This window comes from Suillus subalutaceus (assembly GCF_016647625.1).
Source record: "Suillus subalutaceus strain FC151 chromosome Unknown DFJ58scaffold_9, whole genome shotgun sequence".
NCBI classification, from domain to species: domain Eukaryota; kingdom Fungi; phylum Basidiomycota; class Agaricomycetes; order Boletales; family Suillaceae; genus Suillus; species Suillus subalutaceus.
Genome location: NW_024540258.1, coordinates 224544 through 242895, shown reverse-complemented (window position 1 = coordinate 242895; position 18352 = coordinate 224544). Strand labels below are relative to the sequence as shown.

The 18352-nt window shown below is 47.8% G+C and overlaps 7 protein-coding genes across 7 annotated transcripts; 1 reads left to right on the top strand and 6 right to left on the bottom strand.

Moving 5' to 3' along the window:
• Positions 1–140: 140 nt before the first annotated feature.
• Positions 141–3647, bottom strand: DFJ58DRAFT_892617 (glycoside hydrolase family 92 protein; the record flags this gene model as incomplete). The annotated part of the gene is made up of 19 exons (XM_041394786.1): positions 141–362; positions 403–540; positions 589–660; positions 720–804; positions 946–1030; positions 1124–1241; positions 1296–1344; positions 1391–1477; positions 1539–1620; positions 1675–1979; positions 2029–2112; positions 2161–2494; positions 2545–2646; positions 2706–2928; positions 2982–3164; positions 3227–3266; positions 3320–3347; positions 3402–3426; positions 3479–3647. The coding sequence occupies 19 exons, from the start codon at positions 3645–3647 to the stop codon at positions 211–213; spliced, it is 2361 nt and encodes a 786-aa protein (XP_041249152.1). The 3' UTR covers positions 141–210.
• Positions 3648–3717: 70 nt separating this feature from the next.
• On the bottom strand, positions 3718–4916 carry DFJ58DRAFT_494021 (peptidyl-tRNA hydrolase). Its single transcript, XM_041380668.1, has 4 exons — positions 4734–4916; positions 4533–4672; positions 4102–4480; positions 3718–4049 (listed from the first exon to the last, which is right to left on the bottom strand). Exons 1-3 carry the CDS (start codon positions 4808–4810, stop codon positions 4107–4109), a joined length of 591 nt encoding a protein of 196 aa, XP_041249151.1. The 5' UTR covers positions 4811–4916; the 3' UTR covers positions 3718–4049; positions 4102–4106.
• Positions 4917–5047: 131 nt separating this feature from the next.
• On the top strand, positions 5048–7085 carry DFJ58DRAFT_763114 (hemolysin-III related-domain-containing protein). The gene is made up of 6 exons (XM_041388588.1): positions 5048–6037; positions 6167–6383; positions 6437–6590; positions 6641–6743; positions 6802–6842; positions 6886–7085. The coding sequence occupies exons 1-6, from the start codon at positions 5122–5124 to the stop codon at positions 7021–7023; spliced, it is 1569 nt and encodes a 522-aa protein (XP_041249150.1). The 5' UTR covers positions 5048–5121; the 3' UTR covers positions 7024–7085.
• DFJ58DRAFT_910894 (transcription initiation factor TFIID subunit A-domain-containing protein) lies at positions 7023–8628 on the bottom strand. The gene is made up of 6 exons (XM_041395211.1): positions 8392–8628; positions 8242–8331; positions 7999–8191; positions 7765–7934; positions 7597–7711; positions 7023–7542 (listed from the first exon to the last, which is right to left on the bottom strand). The coding sequence occupies exons 1-6, from the start codon at positions 8584–8586 to the stop codon at positions 7352–7354; spliced, it is 954 nt and encodes a 317-aa protein (XP_041249149.1). The 5' UTR covers positions 8587–8628; the 3' UTR covers positions 7023–7351.
• A 562-nt stretch (positions 8629–9190) lies between these two features.
• DFJ58DRAFT_677637 (uncharacterized protein) lies at positions 9191–10470 on the bottom strand. The gene is made up of 3 exons (XM_041383148.1): positions 9809–10470; positions 9296–9756; positions 9191–9247 (listed from the first exon to the last, which is right to left on the bottom strand). Exons 1-3 carry the CDS (start codon positions 10209–10211, stop codon positions 9239–9241), a joined length of 873 nt encoding a protein of 290 aa, XP_041249148.1. The 5' UTR covers positions 10212–10470; the 3' UTR covers positions 9191–9238.
• A 2241-nt stretch (positions 10471–12711) lies between these two features.
• DFJ58DRAFT_652490 (uncharacterized protein) lies at positions 12712–13599 on the bottom strand (the record flags this gene model as incomplete). The annotated part of the gene is made up of 3 exons (XM_041381690.1): positions 12712–12845; positions 12896–12960; positions 13013–13599. The coding sequence occupies 3 exons, from the start codon at positions 13597–13599 to the stop codon at positions 12712–12714; spliced, it is 786 nt and encodes a 261-aa protein (XP_041249147.1).
• Positions 13600–16845: 3246 nt separating this feature from the next.
• DFJ58DRAFT_910891 (uncharacterized protein) lies at positions 16846–18048 on the bottom strand (the record flags this gene model as incomplete). The annotated part of the gene is made up of 7 exons (XM_041395210.1): positions 16846–17078; positions 17150–17168; positions 17251–17489; positions 17576–17666; positions 17725–17852; positions 17885–17908; positions 17947–18048. 7 exons carry the CDS (start codon positions 18046–18048, stop codon positions 16917–16919), a joined length of 765 nt encoding a protein of 254 aa, XP_041249146.1. The 3' UTR covers positions 16846–16916.
• Between the last annotated feature and the right edge of the window lie 304 nt (positions 18049–18352).

Below are 18352 nucleotides of genomic sequence, written 5' to 3'. Positions count from 1 at the left end.
GACCTTGCAGCCCTTTAATTTGTGATCGAGCAAAGATCAGATCGCGAGTCGAGGCATCAATATCATCGATTATTGCACGGACCTATATGGGCAAACAAGCACAAATAACTCGTTCAGACGATCCGATCTGTGACTGTCGGCTTGAGCTTGACTACTATTTGCTATCGAAAGCATGTTATTCGCAACAGGGAACTGGTTATCATCAATCTTCTACCGTGCACTAGCAAATCCCCCCATCGATAGACTTTCTGGTACATGCCCACCGCAATCATACGTTTTGTCCTCCGTGACAACTATTTCAATCTCCCCACCCACTCTAAACGTATCATAGAAATCAATATAGCATCTACTTTTCGCAGGCACTCCATTGATCGTCACGTTTTTCACGTACTGCGGGCACACCATTGGGTATTGGGTACGCCACAGACGCAGAAGAGTAGTTGGTAACAGTCACCGTAGTGCTGGTGTTGAGGTAGGTGTTGTGAATGGTATATTTTGGCGTGAAGGGGGAGATAATAAGGTAGCGCGTCGTTGAGGGAACTGCGCCCGAGTTAATTTCATGGGTGGGTGAACGAATGAGGAACATACCTGGGTACAATCCTAAGAGATGGAACCCGAGGAGTGTTGCCATTGCGGCCTGGTCGTCGTTTCCAGGAAGACCTGCAGTGCCTGGATCTAATTCAGCATCACTCCATATCAGCTAGCTTCTCGAATTTTACCGGTATTGAAGTTGTTTATGACAACATCGCGGACACGGTCAACAGAGCGCCAAGGTTGGTTTGCATAGTGGTATCCGATGGGTGCCTGCTCCACAGGTCAGCACCGTTTCAACCTTGTATATCAAAGACTAGCCTGGAAAGAAGGTTCATTGCCCTGCCAGGTAATATCCGGCCTAGATGTCATTAAGGTAAATGTTAGTTAGGACGAGCCGTAGGATGGACCCACCTCAAAGAAATGATCGAGTCGATTCGTGAACGTTGTATTTCCTCCCATGAGCTCAACCAAGTATCCCGTATCATGCGGTGCATACCTTTTATTGTCCCTCGTAAGGCATCCAACACGTCTCTACGCAAGAACAGAAACACTCACCAGCTATACTCCCACGACTGATGATTCGTAGAACCCGCTCTGGTTATCCTCCTGAAGCGAGCACTCCTGAGTGCTCCTGGTGTCCTTTGGCGAGCAGTCCACAGGGTCGGTGTTATAGAAGGTTCCATTGGAGAATCTCTTCTGCATGAATCCTGCGATGACAACGTCAGGATCGACATGCCTATGACTACACTGACACAACATACCTTGGTATCCATCACTTTCCACAGTTGGATCCCAGACATTGCGGTACCACTGTAAAGTTTGCGATCAGTAACTTTGGACGCCACTGTTCGCTCACATATGATCGGTTCGTGTAGTATTCAACATCGTCTGTTTTTCCAAGCACTTGTGCCACCTGGCGAATACCGAAGTCCTGGAATGCGTACTAGAATGGCCATAACCGGATCTTGAGATCGAAACACCAGCATTGATCACGGAGAATTCACCTCAAGAGTTCTACTTCCCTCCCTGGTCTGTCTACCGGTGCTCCCAGTGTCTAGAACAGCAAAAGGTACGTAGGAGAATTGCCTGCAAATATAATTTAGCGCTCATACCTAACACGCCACCAACGAAGTTACGCACTTGTACACATTCACCTGCCTGCCCATTGTATTCCATTCGGGCGGATTCACCTGCCCGTCCGTGACGAGCGCGGCGTACAGTTCGTCGAGGTCGATTCCTAGCGCTTTCGCTTCATTGTGATAATTCACCGCAAACTGTGCGACAATGGTGTCACCGCTAGACCCTCCCTGCGTCCACCCGGGAAGGTTGTTTGCGCGGCATTCAGGCATCCAGCCGAGTTTACGCCAGCCGTCGATATAATTGTCCACGATTTGTGCGAATTCGACTGGGGAGTGAAGAGTCATGAGGGGGTAAAATGTTCGGAACTGCGCATGTGGGTGAGTAAAGTTATGACATCACATTATTGCTGCCCACCGTATCCCAGCTACAGTAAAGAGAGTCAAAGTAGAATGATGTCGTGTTCGCAAACGCGCCTTGAGTTTCTAGAGTAGCATTATTCTGCAGGAACACGGTTAGCTCAACGTCGCTACGATGTTTTACACCTACAGGAGTCAAAGACGCTCGGTACAGCGATGAATACAGCATCTCTGTCACATTAGAGGGTGTGTTTGCGACATCAATCTCGATCTTGCTGAGCTTCTCCTGCCAAAGAGCCTTGGACGCCTTCTGGATTTCTTCAAAAGACTTTGTGCCAATTTCCTCCTCGGCATTGGCGCAGGCCTGGTCGGTCGATACGAATGAAACACCCACGCGAAGAATCACTTCCTCCGGGTTACCCTCATATGAGAAGAGTGCACCTGATTGGTAGGGTGTACCGCCTATCAAGTTCTGAGAGAGATTGAGGTGTGTCTGACCGAGTGCTTTTGCGTCAAGGCCGTAGCTGATGAACGTATTGTTAGATCAAATATACCAGCAGCGCGCAGTGCTCACGTATCACCGGTCCAGACACCATATTCACTCAGCTTTTGAGTTCCGCTGTTCAAGAGATCATAACAAGCAAATGCTTGGTAGTGGTACGCGCCGGGACCGAAGCTAACGCACAATTAAGCTGATTTACAACGTCACTGACCAAAAGGACATTCGATACTTACCTAGAGCCGTAGTGGCCGCCAATTGTGATACGACCATTTTCTGGGTCAATATCGAGGGTTCCGCCCGCAAATGACGCCGGCAAGTCATTGGCTAGGTCGAGCACGAAGTACGGTTTCGAGCCCCTTGGGAACGTGAAGCGTTCTAGCCCAGCACGACGCGTCGTTGTGGCTTCCATCTTGATATCATTATCTAGAGTCAGCGAAAAGTAGCCCGGGTACGCGTCTGTCGCGTTTATTTCAGCTCCCGGGACTTCCATACGACACACGACATCATACCATCGCTATCATTCTTCCTATACCTCTCACGCGCCTGCAGCGTGGTGGTGCACGTGTCGAATCCTGAAGGACAAAGGAGGGGCATGACCTCGAAGTTACCATACGTCCCGAGTGATGACCCCGTGCCACTGTCATGCAGGGGGCTCATGCCGCGAGCTTTTTGGGACGGATCCGAGTTGTACCCTATGGACAATTCAGCATGCATCGTACCCGAAGCGTACATGACCTGCGGAACAACTTCTTACCCGCTGGTGCGTAACCCGTGAAGTCGGTGGTGAATTTGACCTGGAAATAGGTGTGCGTATTGTTGTCACGGTGATATTCGAATTCAGACATACCATTCCGAAGGGCACTGACGCGCCTGGGCTGCATAGCACGCGTCATTCAACGGTTCATGACGCGTCGAGGAGGGAAACTTACCAAACATCCCCATAATTGGTGTAATCTGGGAAATAGCTGTCAGAACAGGCGAAGCGGCCGAAAAAAAAGCGATCTACCAGTTCCGATGAAAGGATTCACGAAAGCAGTATAGTCGATATCCGTGGAATTGGATACCTGGGTAGCTACTATGGCAGCACTGATACGCGCTTGAACTTCTGGCGATGGCTGAGCGTATGTCGTGCCAATACACACTGCAGCAGCAGATGCCAGTAGCCAGCCAACCATGATTACAACCGTACTTCGGTTCGCGTTATCAACTTGTGGGGAAGTCAGCTCACGCTATATAATACCGACCGCTTATGTAGATCTTGCGAAAATTTTATATGCATTCATTTAATGACCCGAACACTGTCGGACATAATCGCGTGTAAGTTGGTGGGTGAGGTTTAAGTATACCCGTGATGTAGTTTTGAATGCATGAGATTCATCGCCATGGCCACGCCGCGCAGAATACGTGATATACATATGAATGAGCCTGAAAGTACAAGCATCAGTCTGCTACGAGGGCGCGTTCAAGTCGAGACTGTCGGTGTTGAACGGAGATAAACTCGAGATGAAGCCGTCACACCCGAGGATCGAGATGCGGTTTGCCACGCATCGTGGCAAATACTACATACTTGTCCGAGTCTAAGGCCAGAACTTATTAGCAAATTAACAAAACATTGAAATGTAAACCCACGGAAGTCACGGTAAGCCTTGGCTCCCAAGCTGTTTGCGGGCTATGCGCTCGAGTTCGTTACAAATGAGGTCAAGGCCTATGCCATCGCCATTCCAATATAATTTCTCTTCCTCCGGAAGTTTCGACAGAACATATTCCGCTGCATCACCAGGACCTCTACCAATGCCAATGCGAAATCGATGAAAAAGGGTTTCGCCTCCGAGTGCAGATATGATACTACGGACACCATTGTGCCCATTGGCAGAACCACCTATTTTTGGAGACAAAGCCTTCGGTTTATGGGACAGTGAATCGTGGATAATGATCATTGCATCTGAGACTTTCACAGACTTGCGGAGAGCTCCTGCTACTGATGGACCAGTGATATTCATGAGGGGCTCTGGCCGAATGTTCAAAAGTCATTGAGAAATTAGAACAGTTGGATCACTAACTTGGTTTCAGGAGTGTCAGAGATACGGCAGTTTCGCCTAGTGTGACCTGTGAACGTCCAGTCACGCCGCCCATCGTCCTATCAGTGGACATATGTATATGCAGTCTTGCGGCTAATGCGTCAATTATGAGGTGCCCGATGCTGCGGTTTATGTCAGTCTTTCACGCCGGCTGTCAACTGTATTGTAGCAATGGGAACTCACCTATGGCGAGTGTGGGGAAATGGAAGGTTACCCAGACCTACGACAAGTAGTTGGGGAAGTCCTGAAGCGACAGTCATCCTGCGAAATTTGTTGGTTGTTAGTATAATGAAGGTCAATTGGAAGAATCGAGTTTTAATAAGCCCTCAAGAGCTCCTTGAGTCATAACATAGCTGCAGCCTGTGCACCCAAGTCAAACTGAGCGTGACCCCGATGAGGTGTGACCCAATAGTTACGCCGAGCATACCATATTTAGAAGTACCTCGGAGGATGAATATTAATTCCGATGGCCTCACTTCAGACACGGTCCACTGGTCCGGATAGGTGAGGCTCAAGTTGCTTGTTCTTTCTTCCGTCTTCCATCTTCCATCTTCCTTCTCATTTTTACTCAATGTCGTCAACTGCGACAGAGACCAATAGTGAACTCCGTCCTCGTCACAGACGCCGCTTTTCAACGAATGATGCGCAGCGTAACCTTCGTCTGGCTATCTGCCAGCGCCTGCCTCATTCACTTGAGGCACTCGACCTCTCATCTAACTCGGCCAAAGAAACTTTTGCTGCGCTCAGATACCTTGTCCTATCATATTTAGAAGACATTGAGATGCGATTGGCCAAACTCGAGTCTCCAATCACGCCGATTACTGACCTTCACCTCACTGAGGCTTTGAAGACAAAGGGTGGTCACTCTGTCGAAGAAGCCAGACAGTGGGCCAAAGATGCCCTCGAAATGCTCCGTAGTATTCGAACGGACGTATGCTCTCACTTCCCGGACCTCCATCTTCCAGACATGTCTCCAGTAAAGTCTCATCTCCCCGAATTCCCCGATGTTCCTTCCCTGAGCGACGTGCGCTTGCGTCTACCTGATATTCCGAGCGTCGGTCCACATATTGCAGCCCTAGCTCCGAGCGACATAACATCGCTGTTAGAACATGCCTGCTCCCGCTTTTCCGACTTTGACTTTTCTGGTTTTCTACCAACACTTTCCGCTCGCCTCCAGTCCTTCCATGCGCACCTACGTTCATTTGATCCTCGCTCTAGTGAGCTCACGTCTCTCCCGGGAAATTCTCGTATATCCGGCCTCATTGATTCCATCATGTCCTCCGAACTCATCACTGAACTATCTGATGATGTCACTGAAGTAGAGGCTATCATAGAAGTGGCGGCAAAGGACATTTCTCGTGCAGTAAAACAATCATTCCAAGGATCACGGCTAATTAAGTATGTCGACCTTCCGCCAAAATGGCGAAACAACCCATTTGTCCTTGGAGGCTATCGGTATGTGGCAAGCCCCGCCTTCTTTGCAATATGTTTATTTGTGCATCAGGTTCATCCCCCTAGAAAGATGGCCGCTTATCCTTATGTCGCTTTTCGCTGTACACAATGAAACCTGTATGTTATTTTTCTTATAAATATGTTACACGCTGACTATCACAAAGTGAATATACACACGCATCTCATTCCATTCGTTCTTTGGCTCATCAATTTGATACCCATATTTAATGCATCGACTATTGTAGACACCCCGGAGGTTGCATTTATTTCATTTTCTCTTCTGTGCCTTTTCAGCAGTGTGGTCTGGCACACAATGGCCGGCTGTGCACATCCTCAGGGCATGGAGCTTTGCGCACGGATAGACTATGTAGGCATTGGATGGTGAGCACAATTAGGGGCTTCCCGAATTTGCCGAACCATTCACATCCCTCCAGGCTTATCAGCGCCTCAGTTGGCACCATCGTATATTATGGCTTCCAGAATTGTCATCCGGAAGTGGGAAACGCATTTCTTGTTTGTAGCTTTATGACTGGGATTGCAGGGAACGCATTCCCATTCTTCGAATGGTTCGATCAAGCCGAATACAGAGTGATGTTGTTTTTTGTTCTTTGAATTTCTTACTGACTTAGTTTCTTCAGCACTGTCGTATTGCTTTCTTTCTGTTTCTGGCATTTACCGCCGCTGCCCCGATGACAGCCCTTGCATACCTCCAATCACCTGCGCAGATGTTCGCTTTCGTTTGTGAGTCCCTTTCTCTACCATGCTCCCTGACTTCCCCCGTGTTGATGAACTTTTCTAGATCCTATTTGGCCTTCTATTACATCATACCTCATCGGCCTCGTCTTCTACGCAACACACATTCCGGAACGTTTTTTTTTCCGAGCGGTACTCTCACTGGCTTGACTGGTGTGGTGGCGGCTCCCACGCAATCTGGCACATTTTTATTGTCATCGCTATCAGCCAACACCGTGCTGCGATCGCAGAGTTCCGACGCGGCGTTGAGTGCCATGCTGTATCGTAATGCTAATTTTTTAATTGGACTGTCGCCTGCGAATAGAGAAGTATTGTTCATATTCATTTCTTACTTATCTACACTAGTAGCGAAGAGTAAACAACATTTGCTGATATTTTGCCTCATTTCTAATCGACAACAACGTTTAAATGTCGTGACGATTCCACACTCTGGAGAGAGCTGTGTACAGCTGTTCATGTGCAAATGCGCCTGTGCAAAGGCTAAGTACAGCACGTCGGGGAGTGAGACCTTGCTAGCCGTTGAACGTTGTCGTGCATGCAAGTCGCAATGGAAATTGTTTCTGGTTCATGATCCAAATCGTGTCCAGAGCGATTCACTATGCGAGCTTGCTCTCCCTCTTCGCTTGTTGCACCTGCGCCAAGCGGTGACTGCGTAAAGTCATGGATGTACCCTGGGCTGCCTTCTTTGTTGCTGCTGCAGGCACAGAAGGTGCTACGGCAGCCTGAGATAATGCTATTCGTGTGTCATCTGATGCAAATCCGGGAATACGGATATTGTGGTTGCGTTCTGAGACAGAGCAATGAATACTAGAATGAGGAAGAACGAACTAATCAGACTTACCAAGGTGAAGCTGGAGGTCTTTGACTTCCAGCGTGTCGCCGCCGCGATGTTTTGCTAGTCGACAGCCAAAGTTCGTGACCGAGTCGATGAATTCATCGGCGATTTGAAGAAGTAGCTGTAGATGACACAATGAGAGACACATCAAGGCACCCGAGTGCAGTGGCTTACATCCTCCACCTCAGGTTCGATCCGAACATTGGGATCAACACTTGACACGAGATCTTGTATTGATCGTCTCATGCTCTGATCTCCCGGGGTATTCTTTCTTCGTGAACGGTTGTCATCTAAGCTGAGCATGCCAGCGTCGTCGGTAGATCGTGTGATCTGAGCAGGGGTACCTGGTAATATGGATCAAACTCGGTACTCGGACGGGATCGCGGTAAATAATCATCAGGAACTCACCAGACACTCTGCCACTAGTCATTCCGCCTGTAAGAGTTGGTCTTCCTTGCTGTGCAGCTGCCCACTGGACGGGCCCTGGATTGGTAGTGTTGAGAGTTTGGCTAATGGGATACCCGTCACCAGGTGTGGAAGTAAGAACAGGAGCTGGTGACCCGCTTTTAAAAGCGGTAGCAGTCGTTGCAGCAGCCCCGGTCTACCACAAACGGGATGAGACAAAGGAGGTTCCTACCCATTGAGTCATACCTTTGTACTGCCATTCGCGGTCGAAGTGCCAGTCACGCTTCCCGAAGCAGCACTGGTCGCGGACTTGTGTTTTTCAGCGTAATCTTTCAGCTACAGATAAGACGCCCAGGTGAGATAAATAAATCTCACTTGGTTTAAAAGCCGACGGACCTGCTGGATCTGTACGGCAGTGAGCTTGCCCTGCCGCATAAGCTCGCCAAGTTGGCCCATATTCTGCTCGAGGAGCTGGGCTATGCGCGTGCTTGATGCTGCCTCGCCATTTTGGCTTTTAAAGGCACTAGTCAGGGCGGTGATTATGTTCGCGGGGTTTGGAGCCGCTGTTGTTGCTGCTTCGTTCGTCGCCATTTTTGATTTCTCCTCCTCCTTGTCCAACTCTTAGAGGCGTGGTGTAAGTGTGAGAAAACTTTACTTCTTCCATGACCTACGTAATAAACTCTGTCTTTTCTATTGCCAATTGCCGCTGCGCGGTCTTGTCAAATTGTACATACATGCGGATTTACTTCTGCATATAGAAGAATTCTGTTATACATCAGTATGCAGTAGATTGCCGTCCATCTTATCTGAGGCGTTGCTTGTTGAAATTTGAAAGCCACATGTAAGATGCGGCAGCAGAAACTGCAGCACCGAACGGCGTGAACATTTACGTCTAAACTCAGTAAGTAGATGGGGGGGCCGGTGGGTTGCGTTGAGTATCGAAGGTGCACGGCGCCATCGTTCAATACGCTGAACGCTAGCGGAGGAACGCCAGCTTCAGCGAGAGAAGTCGGAGACAGAGGCTTGTGATGACCTAATTCCATTTTCAGACTTCTTCCAAAACCTACATAATAATTAGAATAACAAGCACACAATACAATGTCTTCTTTTCTTTTAATTTAAAGGGATCGAAAACACTATATCGGACATAGTAGACCCAATCGACTGCAGGGGGGGGGGGGGGGGGGTATACTCCCGGCTTTCAATCGTCAAAATAATGTTACTTCTGTAGGTGCGCGCCTTCCTACATGATCTGATGGAGATATGAAGAGCGGAGTTCCTTGTTGAATCGTTTACTCACGTAATTACGAATGTCCTTCGGGAGGCTTGAAACCGACGATTGTGGTATCATACCCTTCGATGTGATCTCGGGTGAGTAATGAATGTTGATCATGAGGTCGTTATCATCCAAGCCGACGTCCGGTATGAATTGCTCATTCAACAGATTTTGCGAGCTGCCTTCGTGCGACCGAAGGCTCTCTGAATCGTCATCTGAGAGGCTGAGATGCATAGAGTGTTTTTGCGGACAGATGGGCTCCGGTAAATCGTAATCGGCTGCGTTTGCCATGAAAGGTGCGTTGGCTTGATCTGGGCGACTTGGTGTCACGGAAGATAGGGGCATGTATGCTGGCACTAGGTACCGGAAGTGGTATGTAGCAGAGAAGATAAGAACCGGGTGTGGACGGCCTAAGCGCCTCGGCAAACAAGGATTCGGGTCTGCAGGACGGTACACATCATGAAGGATGGTATATACGGTGGGGTCTTTTGGGAATAATCATGCGTCTGTTGTATGTGAAGGTTAGAAAATACGGACCTGGGGATTTGCACAAGAATTCCCAATACTTTGGAACCAAGGCTGTGCTGTAGAGCAATGGACCTTCATCCGATGGGTTCGCAGAACCGGTGAAATATGGTCCAATACAATCGAGTTTTGTGTCCTCGTTGTGTATGGGTGCGCCATCCAATAAGATGATATAGGATGACTTGGCAATGACGACAGAGGTAGAGACGAAAGTTACAGTGTGATCAATATCTCTCATGCGACGCGGCGTGTTCGAGGAGGGGCGGAACACAATGACACCTTGGGGGGACCTGTATAGGCCATGTAAATGTGATGAAGATGAGCTCCACCGTGAACTAGACTCTGGTAAAATGTCAATGTATACTGAAGTACGTGCCAGTGTGTCAGGAAGTTGGTTATGTTTAGATAATGGCATGGTAGGGCCGTCAGGGTATTGCGGGGAGGATATAGAAGAGCAGGTAGGTAGGTGAGTGATCAGCGGCTAAAAAGCCGCATAATAAAGCAGATGTTTATACCCGCCCTGAAGATGAAGAGAAAACCTCCGTGACCTGGGCTCCTAAGGTACATAGTATATGTGAGGGACTCGATCACTTCCAAGGTTAAACCAAAATAGAATGATGCCTCACTGAACGCTCAAACTGGCGCCGGGGCAGATATACAGACTTACATTCCCGTCCATCGGCCCCGGGTGCTTCCATGCCTATTTGTTTTAATGGTCTGTGATTGCCCGTCTGGTGGAAGATATACCTATGAAGTGATGATCGGTGGTGCATATGGAATCGAGCTAAAATTCGCGTTTCACACGAGTCACCAGGGGTGTTCGAATTCTTGAAGGCCTGGACTCGGCACTAGAAGGGGGTGACGTGTGCTAAGGCTTGCTGAGGCTGTTATCTGCAAAACTGGTAATCTACGACTTTCAGTATTATGGCCTCGAGATAAGACGAGTTACTATGGTCCTTTAGAAGGCTCAGAATGTACTTTGTCTGATCTTCCTTGACTCTGAGTCGGTGACCGAGTTAGTAGCCGCAGAGGATTGTAACCATATGGAACTGTCGTGCTGGATGGCGATAAGCAACATTCACGCGAACATCGAGCGTGATTAATGAGTAACGTTAAGGAGGTAGAGATATATGATTGCGCGATTGTTCAAGCCCCCTGAGGCCAGGTACCAAGTGACGTAGATTGTCGGAGTATCCCGATAGATCCCAGTACCTAGCTGAGCGTTGGCTCTTCGATCAGCTACCACCGACACAGAGTTCGAGATAGCTCGTGCATCCTCGTCTTTCTTTGCACCAACCTTGGCCACACATCGTAGTTTTCGTCGTTCCATTGTTTCGTCGTTATTGCAGTGTGAACGAAATATATTTTGATCGTTTGCCTTGGCATCATGATACGCAGTGCGCGGCCGAACTCTACGGCAATCACTAGTGCTGGCAGGGTTCCCAGCGGCTCCACCTGCTTGCGTCCCACGGACTCCCGCCCTGAGGCCTGAGCGCTGAGCTAACGCTCGAACCAGCTCGACCATGCCACTATCTCTTGTTAGAGCCAGACGAAGCTGGAACTTGAACGCAGGTGAGATATATGGCCTAGCTTGCCGTTGAACTTGAACAACTTGCCAAGATCACTTGGCTGCTGAACTGATGTGTGGGAATTCATACAGTAGTCGTTTAAACGACACTCCATGTTAGCAGTCGCCGATATACATTGTTCGTTTTATATGATCTAATTAATTATTAACACGGGTCCGATTTTTATCAGAAGGTGGAGCCCCAGTGCGAATTATGACGCATCACTACTTTTAGGTTTTGTCAGTTGCCGGGTGACGTAGCTTGTCGGAATTTCCCGGCACCACGTGTAACTTCCTCTGTTCGTTTTTCAAGTAAGTACCACACATACTTCACGTATATCCTCACTCGTTATTACCGCCAGGGTCAATTACAATATTTTGCGTGATTTACAGATTCAAATAATTAACAAATAAAGACCTGTTATGGAAATATTCAAGAGAACCTAACGCAGAAAACGTCATTATAAAATCCGGGATCTACCATTCACACGGATACCCATGAAGAATCCGTTCAATCAGAGGAAGCTTCAAGTTGAAAGCTTTCCATGTCGACTACGAATCAAACTGTATTTATATCTTGTATTTGTATTTGCATGAATCAACCCGCTCCTCACGGTTACAAGTCGGCAGCGCGGATCCCTAGTTCTTAAATATATATTGTACATTAATTTGCGCCCACTCCCTTTTACCATGGTTTCGCAGAACTTTCGTCGTTTAATATATCATAGCATATAGAATATGCGATATATATTCTGGTTGTGCTTATCGCATCGCATATGAGTCAGTGCACGATCGAATTCGTAAGCAGGTTTCCCGCTCCACACACCGAGCTAGCGCTCCGACCAGTCCAACACGATCAGATCGTATCTGCCAGACGGAGCTGGAAGGCTTCTCAATTCACAAATATATCAAGTGCATTACAAATTGATTACACCCAAATATGCTGTGTCAGCACAGGTCGGACGGGTGGGGGACTTGGAACAAGCAATGGTGGGTAAATAAATCAGTCGGATGAGGATGCGCTGGAAGGACAGCTACTGATATGCTCTCAGTAACTCAGAGCCTATCACGTAAAGTCGACCTTCCGTGGCATCGGATCAAACCGGTTGAGAAAATAAGTATAAATGAAGCCAACGAGAGGGTAATATAGGAAATGGAGTATAGAAGTGGTCAAATGGGCAACATGAATACTGTACAGGTGGAAGTGAGCATATCCTCGGCGGATGGATCCGAAGAAATGCCATGCTAGATGAGGATAAACTGCGCGATAAAGTTGAACCCACGGATGCAAGTTATGCGTCGTTATTGACATGGCAGTGGAGTGACAAATGCTCGACCACGATAGGATTTACTGATGATTATACCAAGAAACTGGCGGAACACGCCGAGGAATGATGATACGAAGAATCTGTCCATCAAATTCAGCGCGCACTTGCGCCAGATCAGCGTCATATCCGAATAACACTCGACGTTCGAAGTGCCCTGTATTAAAGATAAGCACACTATAAGTTGAATAAAGTTCGACAGCTTACCGCCTTCAGGCTCCCATGAATCAGCAACAACGTGAAGTATGCGGCGCCTGCGGGTAGCGAGCGTACTGAGAAAGTGATCAATAGACTTCCCGGGGAGTATAAACCATCAAAACTCACATGCCATCCCTTCTGAAGCCAGGGAGTCGCACGACCAACCGATACTCCGACGGCGAAGTCTCCACGGCTATCCAAGTATCTGGGGGCGGGGTATGGCAAAGAAACGAGTCATGTGGAGCACGTCTATCAGCATCTTCTCCGCAGCGTTCAGCTTGTGTCGGCGGTGTCAAAATCACTGGTGCCTCGGGAGCAGGATACGAGTGTGAATTAGAAGGTGACCTTGATAAAGCAGGCGAGTGAGTTTGGTCATCGGGACAAAGATCGCGCGAATAGGGCGGAGGAGGCGACGATGGGATTGGCGTACATGGCCAACCCGTCTGCGAGGAACTGGGTAGTCTAAATTGCAAATCGTTAAGTGCTGCACTGGTTTGCGGTGGCATGGGTAGCGGTCGCCGCCCGGATGCCTCCGAAAGTGATTGGCTGCCACCGGGTGTGGAAGGGACTGAACTATCCATCCTGGGTAGACGATTGTAAGGCGTTTGCAGTGGCAAAGGCAAACTTGTTGTGGAACTACCATCTATCCAATCGGCAGGTGGTGTAGACAAATGACTGTCAGGTAATGAGTATGGTCGTGAGAACGGAAACATGGGCGCTGCCAGTGCGGATTGAGTTTCCATACTATGTGACGAGAACTGGTGGTGAATAGTTGCTGAGGAATCAGGAGTATCACGTTGCTTGCTGGCCGGGAGATCTGAAATCATCATGTCCGGCGATGAGTCAGGGCTTACGATTCCTGGCGGTGTACGTGGGATAGGTTGTAACTGTGTTGACGCTGACAAATGAAGCGACCCGGTGGAGCTATGATCCAATGCTGTAGAGTCGTCACTGTCGGCATATCATAAGACCCTGGTAAAGGACTGAGAAGCATCAAGATGTACCCTTTCGAGCCAAGCAAAGTTGCTCCCATGTCGGAAGCCGTATTTGGGAATGGATAGCCCATTGACTGAGAACACGTTAACGGGGAGGATGGCAGGGGAACCTCTCGAGGCGAGTGGAAAGAGGCGTGTCGCTTCGAAAAGGACGACCGACGAGAAGGTGGTGGTGGTGAACGAGGAAGGTGCAGATATTCTAGGAAAAAATCAACATAACAACAGTTCAGCGAAATTTGCTATTTGAGTTGAAAGTTACGAAGACAAATTGAGTGAGAAGCGACAAAATTAGGTCTTTAACCGTGCCGTATGACGATAGAACGGATATATCCGGTCCCTGGGGATATCCGGAAATGGTTTATGTGTCCGAAGCCATGACGCACAGAACGATTCGGAATGGGTAGAAAATCCCGGGGAATTAAAGAGGCACAAACAAAACATAAAAAGAGACTAAGCGCGTGTCAACGATACACGCCAGTAATATTGAAAGATCCAGAAAGCAAGTTCAAGTTGAGCAACGAGAATCGCCCAACGCCAATATTGATGTAATTTCGTTGTGTGGTCAAAGGAGACTGGAATGGTAAAGACCAGCCTGAGTGGCAGGAAAGGTCGTTCGAGTGAGAAACGCCATCGAGAACCACCATGATTGTAATTTACGGCGCAATGAAAGCGAACAAAATGGAAAACACTCTCGATGAGCCAGACAGCGCCCTCAGTGCGAGTCAGTGCCCGAAACAGCATAGAGAAGATAAAGAAGCGATTTGAAAGTGAGAGTTGTAAATAGTTCTTACCTGATATACGTTTACGATTCTGGGAGACTGTAGATTTGTCTGAATTGGGGGCAGCATCAGTCGATGCATCACCATTACCGCGCATTTTCTGGGGTAAGTCGACAGAGACAAACGGGGGGAGTAGTCTGAAGATCGATGCCACTGGTCGGATGATTTATGTGATCAGCAGGTTAATACTAATTGAATGAGCGTCAGAGCTAGAGCCGAGACCGGTAAAAAAAGTGCGAAAGAGGAGGAAGTGGGGCTCTTGTTTCAGCCGCTAAGTAGTCAGTCCTAGTCAACTGTGGACGTAGTTGATGCGGCAAAGGTGGCAGCATTTAAAGAACTTTATTGGCTATAGCGGGTGGAGTAGGTTCATGATAAGTGGCGTGAGATCCGAGGAATGTAGTCGTGACGTCACGACTTGTGTACTGTCTAGTCATGATCGGGTATCAATGAACGTCCCTTCCAGGGACATCCAGTAGATCCTGTCTGTACAATGAGGTTGGACGCGCAGCATAAATTTAATTTTCCTTATCGAACCAGTGCATGCAGCAGCAGCTTTATTGATTGACGCGTAGCACTAGTAGCTAGGACTATTTTCGAATGTGGCGTTTGCCGATATAAATGAAACCGTGCCAACAGCCGCCGTTCCGTCTGCCTAATAGAAACCTCCCAAGCAAAATACTTAGATAGGGAGTAGCGCCCCAGAATGGTGGCTCAAGGTCAGACTTACCCTTCTTGTTCCGGCTTATCAGCCTCCCATGATGTGACCCCCGGCGTTCCAAATGTAGTTTTTTAACGACAACCTTTAGGTGCTTGGAAGAGGATCCTTACATAAATGTTTTTTTTTTCCTCCTGTAAAGATAGTAGGTAGCTTACAACCAGCCCTCGGTAAATCATTTTGACTCACCCGCTTGCTCTAGGCTGATACTTTTTCATAGCTGCTGGTTCAGTCAATTTGTTTGCATGCACAAAATGGATAGGGGAGCTGACATTAACTCCATGCGATCGGCGCAGAACATGTTCACTTCATCCAGGACCTTGTTGTGCTACTCACAACAAATCTTGTATTAATTCCTAACTTCTCTGCGGACTTAGGAGCCTACCCCGAGACATGACAAATGTTTTGGTATTACAGTATGTCTATTTCACACTTGCAGACAATCAGAAAATTGTGTATCATCTACGCACACACCCACCAACGGTGTAACTCATGGGCTTTCTACAGGCTGTCGAAAAAAATTAAAATTCCTTGCGTGGAACGTTGCATCACGAATGCATGATATAGCTTCAATAAAATGGAGACCGCGGTACTCCTTGGATGCTCGTCAAAATAGTTTCGGAAGACTTCCATATCAAATGATCGAGCAATGCAATCGGTATGTTAGATCTAAGATAATGAACTGGAGGCACCGACACCCCGGCCGTCCTGCCGGCTCTCGTTCGAGATTCAGTAGCTAAATATCGTTATGAACAGCAGAGTGTGTTTGCTTAGGATTTTTCAAGCTTTTCAGAATGTAAATTGGTGTTCCACTTGATGTAGTATAAGTGTGAGAATTAATGCGTTAAAGTACCAAATCAAAGAAAGAACGTTGTAATTGAGTGTTCCGTCCATCGAGTCTGTTACCGCTACTAAAATTGTGCTAGCCGCATTAACCCTGAGTCAAGGATGTTCGCCGCACGACCGTGACGATACATGTACGCAGCAAACACCACTTTTCTATTGATTATGACGTGCAATAGTGTGGATAAAAAGGTTTGAAGGCCCAGGAAAGGTTGAACGTGCTGTTGTTGTCGGTTCATGCTCAACAGGATGTAGGTTCTGAAAATTAACTTAACATCTTCCGACTCCAGTAGTCAAGGTTTGGTGTAAACTCAACGGGTCTCAAGTTAATAAAATCCTTCAAAAAATCCTTGGCAAAAACACTAATGCCATTGGATTATCAACTCTCGAACCAGCTACATGCAGACAAGCTCCTATATCCGTAAGATAGTGATGTGATGACAAGAAGCTAAATCTGTCACCGCGGTGGAGTAGAAGACATGCCATGGTATTAGTGCAGAGACAAATGACCGAAACGACGTCAACTACCTAGGTGTGACTACTGGAAACAATGTTTACTTTGCGCCGAGACACGTGGCCGAAACGACAAGATGCACGACAAAATACGTCGGAACATACTACTTCCGCGCCGTTTTCGAAGCGGAATTTCAAAGCTGCTCATCTTGAACTCAGACTCTGGAATCTAGAGTTTATTAGCGTTATTGATACTCGACTGCATCAACATTGAATATTGATTGCTTCCTGAGTTCTATCTCCCAGTAGTATCTGTTACAGCCCCTCGTCGAGACTGTCGAGTGGTCATTTAGATAATAATTCGACGTGGTGTACCACCACCAACCGCGCCAGGGATAATTTTTCAGCTGCAAATATTGAGTTTGACGCCGAGGTAATATATGTCACATAAAGCACACAGTCGCTCAACGGGCGAAACCTGCGTATCCCAGAAGGACCTTCAATGATTATTTCATACGTGTGTCATATGTTCACACATTGTCAGCATCCTCCTTCAGGCCTCAGGGGTGCCAAACATACCAAATTGATGCCTTGTCAAGCATGACTTCATCTTCATTTGTGGAACGGCAAGAGCCGACAGAACGGCGCGGGACCATGTTTTGATCGGAAATTAGGTACAGAAGACTTATGCTGAAGACAACCCGAGAGCTTTCGTTTGTGGAACCGGTAGGAACCGACAGAATGGTGCAGGTCCCTGGGGGGAAGATGTGGGGATGCCCGAGGAAAGTTCTTCTCTTTTGTCGCAGGAATTTCCCTTCCTGTTACAGTGTTACAAGATATATCGATGGCTCATTGATCATCATGATGCCAGCATGTCCGTCAGACCGTTTGAGGAAAACTCTACCAAGAGACCAACGCTCTGTGTATTGATTCGGCGTTTTTTACCAGAGCCTTGGACCGTTCTCGCTTCACGGAGGTACATTGGTGAAGGATTCCTACGTTCGAACGCTCAATAATTATGGTGTGTTCTATTACTCATGATCTTGTACTCACTGAGGAGTAGAAGTGGCCAACGTGGGGTTCTTGTTGATGCCTTGCATCCACCGTGACTGTCGGTACTCCGAGTCTTTGTGGACTATACCACGTATCACAGAAGTCGGGTTTTCGATGTTGGTTTCCAGCTATATATCGATTCCAATGCGATGCGAGTTACTTGGAGGTGACGGATCAACGTTAACTGTGGAGGTCACAGAATAGAAATTAAGTGCTACACACGCATGTTGATGGAGGTGATACTCCGGCAGACTCATTCCGCATCTGGAAGGGCAGTGTAGTCAATTCATGGTAGAACGGGTTTAGAATTATGCAAAACTCCATTGGCGTCAGCTAGGGACAACATTTGCGCGGTCTGCTTAACTCCATCGTGCGCGGTCATCAAAAGTGGTCCAGTCTAATGAACGATCATCTTCCTTCAACCGATTGGTCTTGCTAGAAGATACTGGTCCAATCTCTGGTCCAATACCGGAATCACCGTCGACTACGTTACTGATTGCCGCGACGAGGTCCTAAACAACTTGGGTAGTGAGAAAAACGAACATGGAGGACAATTACATATAGTGCTGAGTAAGTCCATATATAACAGGCTTGAGCTTGAAGCGAGGAACGCTGGAACGACTGTCTT

What these genes read in the sequence shown, in the direction of transcription:
- DFJ58DRAFT_494021 (XM_041380668.1), bottom strand. Translation starts at nt 4,810, where the DNA reads ATGACTGTCGCTTCAGGACTTCCCCAACTACTTGTCGTAGGTCTGGGT. An exon ending in TTTCCCCACACTCGCCATAG is followed by an intron (nt 4,673 to 4,733) that starts GTGAGTTCCCAT and finishes CATAAACCGCAG; the next exon opens with CATCGGGCACCTCATAATTG. An exon ending in TCTGACACTCCTGAAACCAA is followed by an intron (nt 4,481 to 4,532) that starts GTTAGTGATCCA and finishes ACATTCGGCCAG; the next exon opens with AGCCCCTCATGAATATCACT.
- DFJ58DRAFT_763114 (XM_041388588.1), top strand. Translation starts at nt 5,122, where the DNA reads ATGTCGTCAACTGCGACAGAGACCAATAGTGAACTCCGTCCTCGTCAC. An exon ending in GACTATGTAGGCATTGGATG is followed by an intron (nt 6,384 to 6,436) that starts GTGAGCACAATT and finishes ACATCCCTCCAG; the next exon opens with GCTTATCAGCGCCTCAGTTG. An exon ending in TCGATCAAGCCGAATACAGA is followed by an intron (nt 6,591 to 6,640) that starts GTGATGTTGTTT and finishes TAGTTTCTTCAG; the next exon opens with CACTGTCGTATTGCTTTCTT.
- DFJ58DRAFT_910894 (XM_041395211.1), bottom strand. Translation starts at nt 8,586, where the DNA reads ATGGCGACGAACGAAGCAGCAACAACAGCGGCTCCAAACCCCGCGAAC. An exon ending in CCGCGAATGGCAGTACAAAG is followed by an intron (nt 8,192 to 8,241) that starts GTATGACTCAAT and finishes CGTTTGTGGTAG; the next exon opens with ACCGGGGCTGCTGCAACGAC. An exon ending in AGACCTCCAGCTTCACCTTG is followed by an intron (nt 7,543 to 7,596) that starts GTAAGTCTGATT and finishes GCTCTGTCTCAG; the next exon opens with AACGCAACCACAATATCCGT.
- DFJ58DRAFT_677637 (XM_041383148.1), bottom strand. Translation starts at nt 10,211, where the DNA reads ATGCCATTATCTAAACATAACCAACTTCCTGACACACTGGCACGTACT. An exon ending in ATTCTTGTGCAAATCCCCAG is followed by an intron (nt 9,757 to 9,808) that starts GTCCGTATTTTC and finishes TATTCCCAAAAG; the next exon opens with ACCCCACCGTATATACCATC.